Genomic DNA, 13118 nt, shown 5'->3' with positions numbered 1-13118 from the left:
TCACCCAGTTTTCCCCTCCCATGACTGTGTTCAGAGAAGGAAACAGCGAAGCCCGTTTTAAGTGGATTTAATATGCAACATTATGATCTGTGTCTAGCAAGTATTTTTGTTTTAATGAATAAATTGTGTTTTTGTGTAGCCAGCTTTTAGAAGACTTTTAATAGATCATATTAGAAACAAATTATATGGCCATACGTTATTTGGTAAGTATACTTTTATGAAATCACCATATGACTATTTATAAATCTGACCCTTTTTTTGGTGGGTCTGTCAATATTTAAAAAAATAGAAAAAAATCGACTTTCTTTAGAAGTGAAATTTGTCTTGTTTGGTCATTATAATTTTATATCCTTAAATATAGATAAGTAGATAAAGATGTATATGTTTGGGTGTGTAGATACACACACATACTATCTCTCAGATTGATTTAATTTTTATGGCTCCTTTTGAAAAGTTGATCTAGTGGCTGTTTTTTAAAAAAAGTATATATATATTTTTTTTAGCAGAAAGAATTTCATTTTATTTTTTCAGCCAGAATAATTGGCATTATATTCTTGATGTGAGCCACGGGAGAACTACTACCAGTATTTTGTAATTAGAACTGTGTTTAGGAGTCCGAAAGCAGGTTCTATATTAGAGCGTGTGAGGTTTTTGGAAATCTTGTAGTTTGGCCCACTCATTTGGATCAGGGGACTCAGGACCATTGGACTCAGAGTTTATTCCCAGCTCTATCTGACCTGTGCTGGTGACTGTGGGTAAATCATCTAATCTTTGTAACACAGAGCTGGTGATTCCTGTCCTTGACCCTAGTGGTACTCAACCAGGCACTGCCTTGTGGAAGACACTTGGCAGTGTTTGGGGATGTTTTTGTCATAGTCAGTGGGAGCCGCTTACCTTTGGGACCAGAGATGCCAGCTGCCCTGCAGTCACACAGGATGAGGAATTGTACTGTATAAACATCCGGAAATGCTCTCTTGAGAGACACTGACAGAAGGATCTTGTCAGCTGTATATGTGGAAGCACTTTGAAAGATTTGACCGCACTCAACAGATGGAAGACAGTTCCTACCTGGTTGATATTTTTCCTTTTTTCCAAGGATGTTTGGGATATGACATACCCTTTTAATTCAGTTATTAATATTTACATAATATTTGTTATATTCCTTTTTAAGAGAAACTCAAATATTATGCTTTCTTTTTAAGGATAGTGTTGATCATTTTCTATTAATATCACTTGACTTTCGTCATTTTTGTTTATTTTTGACTGTAAGAAGAATATTTCTGGAAGAATAAAAGATATTAAACGTGTCACATGTAACAATTGATGTTTTTAGTGAACAGCAGTTTACCAAGCTGTTTCCTGCATTGAGACCAATTGTGAATGAGCCGTTTCCTGTTTCCATATTTCCTGTGGATCCTATACAGGAGGGGGCCTGACTCGTACTGTCTGCTTCTCTTCTTCCCTGACCTTGATTTCCTATCGAGTCTCCTTCCTTTTTCTGTCCCTCTCTGGCTAAGAATATGGGGCAGGTTTTGGGGGGATCTATTTTCTGTAATAGTTCAGAGCTTTTAAGATTCTACAAAAACTAAGTGGGACAGAGCAAAGGATTTGTTTTGGCTCCATTTCTATATGATTTCATTAAATTGTCGACATGCTCTCAACTTTGAAGGAGGTGATATTTAGGTAGTTTTGATGAAAGAACTTGGAAGAAATATAGATATTATAGCAACCTTTATTTTTTTATTTTTTAAATTAATTAATATATATTTTTAAGCTTACAGCACCTAGTCTTCCTAGGTGGTCTCCCATCCAAGTACAAACCAGGTCTGACCCTGCTTAGCTTCCGAGATCAGATGGGGTTGGGCTTGTTAAGGGTGGCATGGCTGTAGATCACTCAGCCTTTATTTTTAAAAGTATCATTAGCCCATCAGTAGTTTATTTCTCGAATTACTTAGAAGTTAGGATTTTACTTGTGTTGAGTCTAAAAAACTCTTTCATTTTCAAAAATCTTTATGCAACGTGTTTTGAGAATCTAAGTGAAAACTTTTTGAAATAATTTACCATTGTAAGTACTATCAAATTATAGGAGAAATAATTCAGTGAAAAGAGGCATTTGATAAAGTATTTTCTTATATCATGACATTGTGCATCATTTTATTTTTAAACAGACACAAAGCATGGAGGACACAAGAATGGAAAGAAAGGACTGTCTGGAAGTTCTTTTTTCACATGGTTTATGGTCATCGCTTTGCTGGGGGTCTGGACGTCAGTAGCTGTTGTCTGGTTTGATCTTGTTGATTATGAGGAAGTTTTAGGTAAGAATTTTGATATTGTTTCTTAAGTGAACTTATAAGAGCATAAATGACATCCCTTAGTAGTCTTAAAGATTTATCAGCATGTTTTAGGTACTGTTAATTTCTGTAGCCATTCAGTGGTTCTCAGTGGAGTAAAAAAACGGGGAGTTATCAGGGTTTCCTTGAAGTAGTGGGTTTTTAACTTCTTCGAACAGTAGTGTATATCAAGAAAAGTTTTATCAAACAGTATTTACTCTCACTATGTGCAGTACTCTATAATTACTATTCTATTCATTATGTTAGAAATTTTAAAAATACTGGTTGTGAGCCACTGAATTTACTTAAGGACCCATTAGTGGATCATAAACATACAATTTGTAAGACTTTGCCTTAGAGAGCATTTCAGATCACACCCCTCTGTGTCTTTGTTGGAACTGGTATGTGTGGATGTGAGTGTGTATGTGTAAATGTCATGAAGTGGGGTGTGTGTATGTGAGAGAGTGTGTGTAGGTACTGGTATGTCTCTCTGTGTGTGTGTGTGTGTATGTCTGTGTGTGTGTCTGTGTGTGTGTAGCTGTTAGTATAGGGATATGTGGGTGCGTGTGTAGGTATGGTCTGCCTGCCATTTTGAAGCAGTTGCCATGTTATTTCTGTTAGTTGTCTTCCTTTCTCCTTAGTTTTCGATTTCTCTCCCCATAATCACTGCGATTTTTCATGATTTTTTGCATTAATGATTTTTTACCATTTCTGAGTCATACTCCATTTTTTCTTTTTTTAACCTCACCAAGTCTTTTTTTTTTTGAGATAAATTCACATAATCACATAACAAAATTCAGTATCGAAAATACTTAAATACTTGAAAATCAGCAGTTTACTGATTTCTAATATAGTCATCATTTTGTGCTGTCATCATCATTATCTAATTCTAAAATATTTCCATCACTCCTTTCCCCCAAAACACCCAATCCCCTGCTCCTTTGCTCTCCTGGCAAACACTGATACACTGTCTGTGTCTCTCTGAATGTCTCTTCTGGATGTTTCATGTAAATGGAATCACATAATAATGTGGCCTTCTGTGTCTATCTTTTTGCACTTTGTATAATGTTTTCAAAGTTCAATACTTACTCCATTTTATGGCTGAATAATATTCCAGCATATGGATATACCACATTTTGTTTATCCATTCATCACTGTTGGACCTTTGAGTTATTTCCACTTTTTGGTTGTTATGAATAAATGGCCTTGTTCTTTAATAACTCAGTGAAAGAAGTGGACCATGTCACTGAAAAAAAAAAATGCACACTTCTCTGCGGTGTTGCTAGAAAAATACCCTCCCTTTCATAGACCCTCATGTACTTCTGCTTTACTTGTTAAGTTATAGCCATCTTTTTTGGGGGAAAGGGCAAAGAATAAAAAAACATGCTTACGTGTAATTTGCCTTTTGTTGAAGCTCCTTATTTTTCTTACTTTAAGGAAAGCATCTCTGGATAAATCGATAGACTAACAGGAAGAATTTAGTGTGGGACAGACTTCTCAGTAGATCTGTGCTTTTGCTGACTTACCGTGATATGTTATTAGGGAAAGTCTGTTAAACAAAAGAAGGAATTTCAAATATTTGTACATTTGAGCACAAGTAACAATTTTCATGTTTTCACATGCATGCAGCCAAAGCAAAGGACTTCCGTTATAATTTGTCAGAGGTACTTCAAGGTAGGCTGTTGGAGATGCATTTTAAGTCTACTTGTGTTAGTCTCTAAAATCTCATCTTTATTCCGTTAGTTATCAGACAATCTGTAAGTGATAAGACCAATTTTCCTTGTTAAGTTTGTCAGAAAGTATAGTATTTTCCATGTTTCTAATGTTTGAACTCTGTGCTATATATAGCCTTGACCTGTACATCAGTGTTTTTTATTTGCTTAGCAAAGAAATGATAACTTTTTATCTCTCCATTACTATTATCATTTTTGATGTGTGTTTGCTTTCTAAACCAGACTTCTGCATAGCAAGTGTACTGTTTTCCTAAGTAGAACAAGGCTCTGGGAGGGTGAAGGTTGGTCATAGCTACTGTATTCCAGAAGTCCTGCCTGCTCTCATGCAATGTTTCAATTTACTTTTTATTAAAGAAATGGTAACAGTGCTGCCAACTGGTTTCTTAATACTAATGCTATGTTTGTGAATGTCATTTAAAATATTGCTGTACATTATTATGTCTCCTCATAGCCATTGCCCAGTGATGGATTATAAATGTTGAATTTAGGATGCTTTTTAGAGAATTGAATGTATTTGACTCATATTTGAAGTGTTAAACATAACTGTGCTCCTAGCTGGTAAAGCTTTATTAAAGCCTTAAAATACGTATTTACTCTGCTTGTCGAGGAAAAGCTCTGGTACTATTGTCTTCTCAGGTTACCTATTATTTTTTTCTAAGTAGTAGCATTTGGCCTATGCGAATTAAGCCTTGAAGTAGGATAACCGTAAGTTTTCCTTGGTGATTTCAGGAAGCCAGTTTTACATACTTTATTTCCAATAGCCATTTATTTTAAAGGTCGATTTATGGTTTTTCGGTCGTAAATCATTATAGTAAAATATAAAATTAATTGTTCTTTTATTTTTAGTACTTATACTCAATGTTAATTATTTATATTTAGTGCTTATTTGAGGCTTGGTGTATGTCCTTTTTGTTTTAAATATTGATGGTGGAACTTCCATACTTTAGAACCATTGTTTCATGTGACTGTTGGAAATAAATCAAAATTGTTTCTTATGTGTGTTGAAAATTATACCTAAAATATTCTTAGCAATATGATAAGAGAAGATACTCAAAATGATTAAATCAGGGTATTGCTAAGCCTTCAAGGAATATATTTTCTCAGTTATATTTCTTAGATTTGTTAGGCGAACATTTCCTGAATCTCTAAGTGAATTGCCCATCATTTTTAGGTAAGATATACACTTAGCACTGCTATTCAGGATTAAAAGAGCACAGAATTGCATTGATTGGTAACATTTATGGCTGATGTGCAGGACTGCAATAAGTGGTAATATCTTATTAAATTTGATTTTCCTTTTCTTTCCATATTTATCTTTACTCCCTTCTTGTAGGAAAATTAGGAGTCTATGATGCTGATGGCGATGGAGATTTTGATGTGGACGATGCCAAAGTTTTATTAGGCAAGTAGACTTTTTATTTTTTGCTAGTGTTGGTAAAATGCCAGAAACAAAAGAATATTTTGCCTTGATAATATCTGTGTCAATTGTATACATTTTATGGAAGATATTTTCCTGCTTAAGTCATATATTTCATTCTTTTCGAGATGTGTAATTATTTTTCCATGGACTGATATTTCTGTTTATTTTTATAAATAGATAAATATATAGCTCTTACACAAATATTTTTAATAAGTATAATTTCATATGTGTTTTCAAATTTAAAGCACTTCATATTCTGAATTTAACATTTAAACATGTACATAATTTGCTAGTCGGTTTTCAAATATGGTGATTACAGCCATTCTTTAGAATCATTTGACATAATTTGCTACATTTGTAAGCTTCTAATGGCTTACATAAACTTATTTGGAAATAAAATAGTGGTAATAAACATCTTAAAATGTCCTGTGCGTATTTTAAAGGTAATATTAAAATATGAACTCGTAGTCTTTGGCCAGATTTCTTTATTTTAGAAGTCTAAAGCCCTTTTTCTGTCATCAGAATTATGTGTCTTCATCATTGAGGTGTTTCTTGTAATAAAAAAAGATTTAATATTCTCTAATTTGTTTTAAAATGCTGTCTTACTAGAAAGGATGGTATTGATTTTAATATGCAAATTGTATATGATCTGGCTTGGTGAGGTATGTGTTTCTGCTTATTAAACAGCATCATTTGTTTCACTTTAGTATGTAGCATAATGTGTATTAAAACTTTTTGTACTAAAGTCTTTGGAAAAATAATGAATATGGCATGGCCTTATATACTACACTAAGCTTAATAAAATAATGGCACAAAGAAATTCTGCCAAGACGCACAATTTCGTGTATATTTTATGGATGTGAAAAAAATGAGAGAATCCCACATCTGTGACCAGTGAAACTTTTCAGTAGATTTATCTTAACCTCCCTGTAAAACAGTAAGCTCTAAATATGAAAAAAGTGTTTTTATTTGTGATTAAATATAACTTCTTAATTTTTGTTCACCTTTTATTATTTCTCAGTAGGAATTATGTTTGCTACTTAACAGTGGAAACTATCTATGAAATTTCTTTTTCTGTCTTAACCTTAATGGAATTTTCTATGTAATTCTATCATATATCTACATTTGAGTTTATAGACAGTAAATCCTCAGAAGACTATATAATCCTAGGCATGCAAAATAAATAAAATTATATAGAGAATTTAAATTAGAATGATGCTAATTTGTTTGCCTATAAATGGTTTATTACTCCATTATATTACTTTAAATGGTAGATTCTGAATAGTAAACCTTTTTAATTTCAAAAGTAACTTCATGTGGGCCAAGTTTCCTCATTTTTAGAAATAAAATTACTTATCTGTCTATTACTGATTTTTTTTTAGCTTTAAATCGGCTATCTAATCTGTCAGTTAAGAAATGTCAACTATTAAAATGTATTATTTTTTCTATAGAACACACTGATTTCTTTAGCAGACACATTAATAACTTGATTTTTAGTGTTATATTTAGATTTTAAGAGTTTATTCCCATTAAGGTTTTAAGCAATCGTTAAGGGGTTAAGTATAACTCAGAACATTGCCATTCACAGGTAGACACATGTGTGTTATGGGCAAATCATGACTTGTACCTTTTTATAAGAATTATATATTCCAAGGTGGAACCAAATTTGGTGAATCTCAGTTCGTTTTGGTAATTTGACTCTCAATGCACAAAAGCTAATATAAACTATTTTGCAGTAAATGTGTACTAATTCACAGTTCGTGCTTCAGTAAAGATGAAACAAATCAAAGGTGAGCCGTCAGGCTCACTTATGTCCTCTGACCTTATTGCTATGATGTTTGAATTCTCTGCATGAAATATAATCTTGACTAGAACTGAATTTTATGACTAAAGTTCTTTTCTAGTTCATGATGGTATTGTAGGTTAGTTGTGCCTTTGTTACTAGCAGGTGGTTGAAAGAAAGAAGCTGGTGAAATTCTTGGGGTACAAAGAGTATATTCAGGGAGAGGTTCCGAGGTGAATGGTGTATTCTCAAAAAGAAGCCAGATTTCCTGGGTGCATTCCCAGTGGAGAGGCAGCTCAAGGGTCCAGGTTTTAGATTAAGGAGTGGGTGTCCAAGGGGATGGACGAAAGTAGAGAGTTGGAGACTGGGGAGAGTTTGGCGTGGTGGGTGACGTAAGAGTTGAGATTGTTGAACTTTCATAGTTTTGGCATTTCTTTCAGAAGTATTTCTTTCTGTATTCTTGAATCTGCATATATATAAATCTTATCAATTTGAGGAAATGTATGCATTCATGTTTACATTTCTTTCACATTTTAAGGTTGGTTTGTCTAGTGAAATATCGAAAGATTGAAATATGTGTGAGTAAATCAAGATCAGTAGCCATCATTAATTTTATTATTTCATTGTTTCTGGTCATGGCCCTTATGATATACTGTGAAAATATTCTGAGCCTATTCTAGTGTACATAGCTTTCTACTTTTGTGGCCAGATTATCTAAAATAAAGTAGCTTTGATTTTAGTTTGGATTGTTAAAAACTACATGGTTTGCAAATGTATTCTTTGAAAATTTGTTTCCCAAGTAAAATCGATGGGAAAATGATCCAAGAACTCAGTGCCAAAAGTAATATTTCCTTACGGCACCATCACTGAAGGATTCTGTGATTGGCCTCTGACTAGTCCGTAGCTGGCACCGTATCAGATATGGCTGCAGAACAAAAAGGAAGCCAGTCAGCGACTCCCAGAGCCTTGTCAGCGGGCAGACCGGGAGAGCGCGCGTGAACGAGCTGACGGAGGACAGGCCTGGCTTTTGCCCCGTCAAAGGCCTTCACGCCCTCCTCTTTGGTTCGGGCCAACGCTAAGAGGTTAAGGAATTATGCACCAGAACATTTTCTTTTTCTCTTTGGATAAAAAGTATTTTTGTCTTAATCACAGGAAGGTTTTATAGTTAGATGAATAGTTTTGTTTAAATACTTTGCATACTTATTACATACTTCAACCTGTCACACTGAAGGACGGTAAAGTTTTATATTTAGTACCCGATACTTAGAAGTACTTGTATTGGAAAATGAAGAGAAATAAAGGTGTTTATTGTAAATATACAGCTATAGTGTTTTAAAGGAGGAAGAAGAAACTGTTATTCCCACAGAGACCTGGGCGGGAATACAGAGCTCCTCTGTTCATAGCACTTGTCAGCTGTCATATTCAGTGTAAAAACATCTGGGTTTGTCAAAAAATAATTTAAATACTAACTGCAGTTTGTTCTCCCCTCCCCTGCCCCCGCCAGTACATGAAGAATGGCATGATGTAGTTCTTCCGTGGGCCATAATCTTTGGTATTTATACTAGTTGCCTTATTATTATCCTTCACCTGCCAATTTGATTGCTGGTAGGTATGCTGAATAGAGAATTCTGTGTTGTCAGAGCCTGAAATACTAAATTAGGTGCTTATAATTTCGCCTCTGAAATCACGGATGTTCACATTTCTTACAGCTGGAACCATCCCCCCTGGTGGGTTCACCCACCTCCTCAAAATTATGGGCCTTGCTGTATAGAGCTTGACAGTATTGGTGAACGTTGGTACTTACTGGAGCCAACAGACCTTTCCTACCCAATACCTGTTCTTCATAGGAAAAAAAAAAAAAAAACCCACATGATAAAAACAATATCACTTGGCTTTCTTTCCATCACGGAGCCCTGTTTTGGGACCAGGACTTACAAACAGCAGGAGTCAGAGTCTTTGCAGTAAAAGCTAATTTCATGGGCTGATGGGGAGAGAACTTTGGAATGTTCTTATTACAAATGACTGGCCAAGGCCTTGATCCCATTTTATGTTGGTAGGCAGAGTGAATTATCATTCATAGCTGACTTTTGTCATTGGCCACAATTACAGGACCGTGAGTCAGTAGCCGGAGCATTATAAAGGTAACATTCTTGTAGTGTTAAAATTTGTAAACTTTCTGAGTTACATGATTTGAATGCATTTATACCCATCCATCTGTGGAGGCTATGCACAGTAATCCTGTTATTCACGTTAATTTCAGATTTTCCCAAGTTAACTCCAGGTCCTAAGGGGCAAGGTTTGAGGAAATGAACCTTCCTATTTTTCAGTGGGTATTTATGGATATATGTAAATGTTTGTATAATCAACTCTCGATAATATCTGGTTGGTAAATGAACAAATCTGGAGGTCGTTTGAAGTATCTATGTTTTTGCCCTCATACTGTAATCACTCTTCTCACTGACAATAGTCAATCGATTTTGGCTGATGCAATTTTGTGTTTTTCAGCTCTAGATTCTCTAATGAGAGAAAGGCAAACCTGGTTAGGGGCTGGTAGGAATGGTGAGGATTGGTCAAATGGTACCTTTCCTTTAGCACATATGATTGAGAGTTGATTGTAAGGTGTGCATCTTGATCAATTCCTTTGTTTTCCAAAATATCTTTTCTGTAAACCTCCGTGTCCATGATGCACATCCTTTTTGAGATCACTCTTCCTCAACTTCTTTTTTCCGCCTAACTGCTCTCCTTATTTTCTCTTTCTCTCTTCCTTTATTCTTATGTAGGCCTGACCAAAGATGGCAGTAATGAAAATATTGATTCTCTTGAGGAAGTCCTTAATATTTTAGCAGAGGAAAGTTCAGATTGGTTTTATGGTTTCCTCTCATTTCTCTATGATATTATGACTCCTTTTGAAATGCTAGAAGAAGAAGAAGACGAAAGCGAGACCGCAGATGGTGTTGATGGCACGTCACAGAATGAAGGGGTTCAGGGAAAGACTTGTGTCATTTTGGATTTACATAACCAGTAACTTTGATTCAGGGACTGACGTCACTGGCTTATGAAAACCCGAAGCTGGCTCCTTTCCCCTTCTTTCCTTTGCTCAGCCAGGGCTTCCCCGTCGTGCAGTGGGGCGGCTGCGATTGAACAGTACAAGGCAGCCATGTGACCTTTTCCCCCAGTTCAGTCCCAGCTAGTCCTAAGCTTGGCTTCCCCACTTCTAGTGAAGAAAGCGGCATTTTTCATTCTTGTAGTTGTCTACAAAGTGCATTGAGAATGACGTTTTTGGTGGTATAATTGGTTTCTGTATTGTTTTGTTTCGATTTATGTATTCACTGAACTAAATTTAGAAATTTAATAGCAAATTGTTTTGTGATTAACCCTTGATGCTTGTCTTTCTAACACACTATTGAGATGATTATAATGGACTTGATTATCACACTATTTCTAGCATGATTCATCAATTAAATGCTTCTCTGTTGATCTTTAACATGACTGATGTGTAAAATGGTGGTTCTTAAAAAAGCTGATTTTTTAAAAATTGTAATTTGTCTAGGTTAACTGATTTATCAGATAGGTTAATACCAATTTCAATGTAAAATTCTGTATTAATGGTGCTTTTAAAATAATTTGAAAATAACTCCATGTTTTTGCCTTAGGATAGTTAAATTACTGTATTCAGATGGTAGTGTGTCTGAATATGTCTGTCCATGAAAGCAAAATTTATTTTTAATTTTATTTCTAAGTACACATCCAGAGAAAGTAATTTGTATTTTTTTTAAAGTAGGCATATTACGCAAGAAGGAAAATGTGAATATGTATCTTAAATAATGTTGTACATATTAAAATTATTCATCCTAAATAAGTCTTTTTCCATTTTTTTTTCCTGTATTACCTTATTAATTGGCTATCAGCTTTGACTTAGGTGTAAAATGATTTTTAGATTTTTAAGTTAAATTTCTTAATGTGGTAATTCTTTTTAGGAGAATACATTTTTGCCATTAAAATCCTTAAAACCATCTTTGAATCAATTTATCTAAAATTAGTTTGCTTCAATAACATCAAAAGTAATTGTATTAGCCATATATAACACGTATTTCTTAAAACGAGAGTTCATTCATTTCCTCCGTAATCAAAGCTCTTACAGTTTGAAAGCAGTAAAACCTAAGACCTTTGATTTCTTTACTCTCTCAGGGAGTGGCGTTTCATGTTTTTAAATCTCTTAGAGCTTCTGTGAAACTTAGCTTTGGTTCTTCAGAGCTTAAAATTAGAAAATGTTTTTATTTTTTTTAATACTTTATAATAATTTCTACTTTTCAAATATTTTTTTATTTTTTCATATTTAATCAAATTGCTTTCTGTTAGTGGCTTTTTTCACTCATTTTTTCAGAGGGAACTATGACAAATTTAGTTTATTTGGTAGAAATCATTCTCGTAGGCTATCAAACCTATAGCCTGAGAGTAGGTCTCATCAGAACACAGGGAACGTACCAGTTTCCACCTTCACTCACCATTTACATGTGTCAGGGAAAACTGTTCAGTTTACTAAGCTTATTTTTTTAAAGACATTAAGTTACTTTTGGAAATAAATATGCATGTTGTACATTGGACAGTGATCTAAAACTCAGATGGCTGTTAAAACTCTAGTTTGTCTTTCTCATTATTTAGGGATACGTTTTATTCTGTTAATGTTTTTGACAGTCAAAATCTTTGATTTTGATATGTTATAATATTCTAAAATGAGTATGATTTAATAATGTTCTTTTGAAAGCTTATGCAGTTTTTACCCATGCTTATTGTGTCTTCCACTTTGAATTTAAGTACTGTGAAATATCAAAGTTCATTAGGTTTAAATTTAAAAGCATTCTTAGGCCCGACTGTCAATGAAAGTTACTTAGCCAGATGTCTGAGATGTATATTTATTTTAAAGCAGTCTTATTTCTTAATGCTTCATTTCTACTAACTCTAGAAGATGTTTGATTAGTTTATGCGAAATATATAATCAGATTTGTGTGTTTAAAATGTTTGGAATCATTAATTTCTCATCAGGCTCTTTTTTTGTCTTGATACTAACACATTTTATGTACAGAAATTAATTATGCTTTATTTTTTGTAAGTGAAAAATAAGGATGTGAGATTATAATTTGCCGTTTATTTAGCTTCCCCTCCAATGAGCCCTTTTGAAAAACCTCAGAGAAAGGAAAAATCCGAGTAGCTGGTGAACCCCTGCCTTCTGTGACTTCCTTCAACTTGTGCTTAACGCTTATTTTGGTGACAGAAAATAAAGTTGTTTGCAAAACTGCAATAGAGTATTTTGAAGCTGACCAAAATTACTTCACTTAAATGTTATTTATTATATATGTTATAATTCTTAATTTTCTAAGGATTTATTATATAATTTTCTGTTTCATAATTTCCTAGCTTAAACTGAGGACCATACTTTAAAAAGGCAAATTGTATTCTGTACATTTGAATATTTATAGTTGCAGAATTTTAAGTTGTACTATATTTACTCCGCTTTTCCAGTTTTGAACGATCAAAGGAACTTTGCCGAATGTGCTCTGTATTCAGATGTGGTGTTGTCTCCCCACAGATGCCTTTGCTTCTTCACATACACTGCCATTCGCCCAACCGGAAAGGCACTACGTTTTCTGGAGTTTGTACCCAAACTCCAGAAAGAAGTGGCATTATGGGGACTTATTTTCTGTACTTTAGCTTCTTTCAGCCCTGATTTTCCCTGGGACACGAGCAATGGGAAGTAAGTCAGTTGGAGAAGCATCTTTTAGGTGTTGATCTTATTTATTATATTCCTGAGACCTTAGCTGCCAGCTTGCTGCCTGTGAGAATCATGCAGGTGC

At 34.3% G+C, this 13118-nt stretch overlaps 1 protein-coding gene and 1 pseudogene across 3 annotated transcripts in view; one reads left to right on the top strand and one right to left on the bottom strand.

Annotated features, from left to right (window-relative positions):
- ASPH (aspartate beta-hydroxylase) overlaps nucleotides 1-13118 on the top strand; it is a 180363-nt gene that overhangs the window by 25228 nt on the left and 142017 nt on the right. For 2 of the 3 annotated variants that reach the window (XM_015598670.2, XM_015598671.2), the window contains exons 2-3: nucleotides 2169-2315; nucleotides 5397-5465. In XM_015598670.2, coding sequence (XP_015454156.1) covers nucleotides 2169-2315; nucleotides 5397-5465 — 216 coding nt within the window. Of the gene's footprint in view, nucleotides 1-2168; nucleotides 2316-3959; nucleotides 4005-5396; nucleotides 5466-10046; nucleotides 12566-13118 lie in introns of those variants that run through there. The other variant, XM_015598672.2, reaches the window with a different exon arrangement.
- LOC112472674 lies at nucleotides 1773-1891 on the bottom strand (annotated as a pseudogene).

Source organism: Pteropus alecto, unplaced genomic scaffold (assembly GCF_000325575.1).
Source record: "Pteropus alecto unplaced genomic scaffold, ASM32557v1 scaffold87, whole genome shotgun sequence".
NCBI lineage: Eukaryota > Metazoa > Chordata > Mammalia > Chiroptera > Pteropodidae > Pteropus > Pteropus alecto.
Note: the sequence above shows the minus strand (reverse complement) of the source record. Positions and strands in the feature narration are given on the sequence as shown.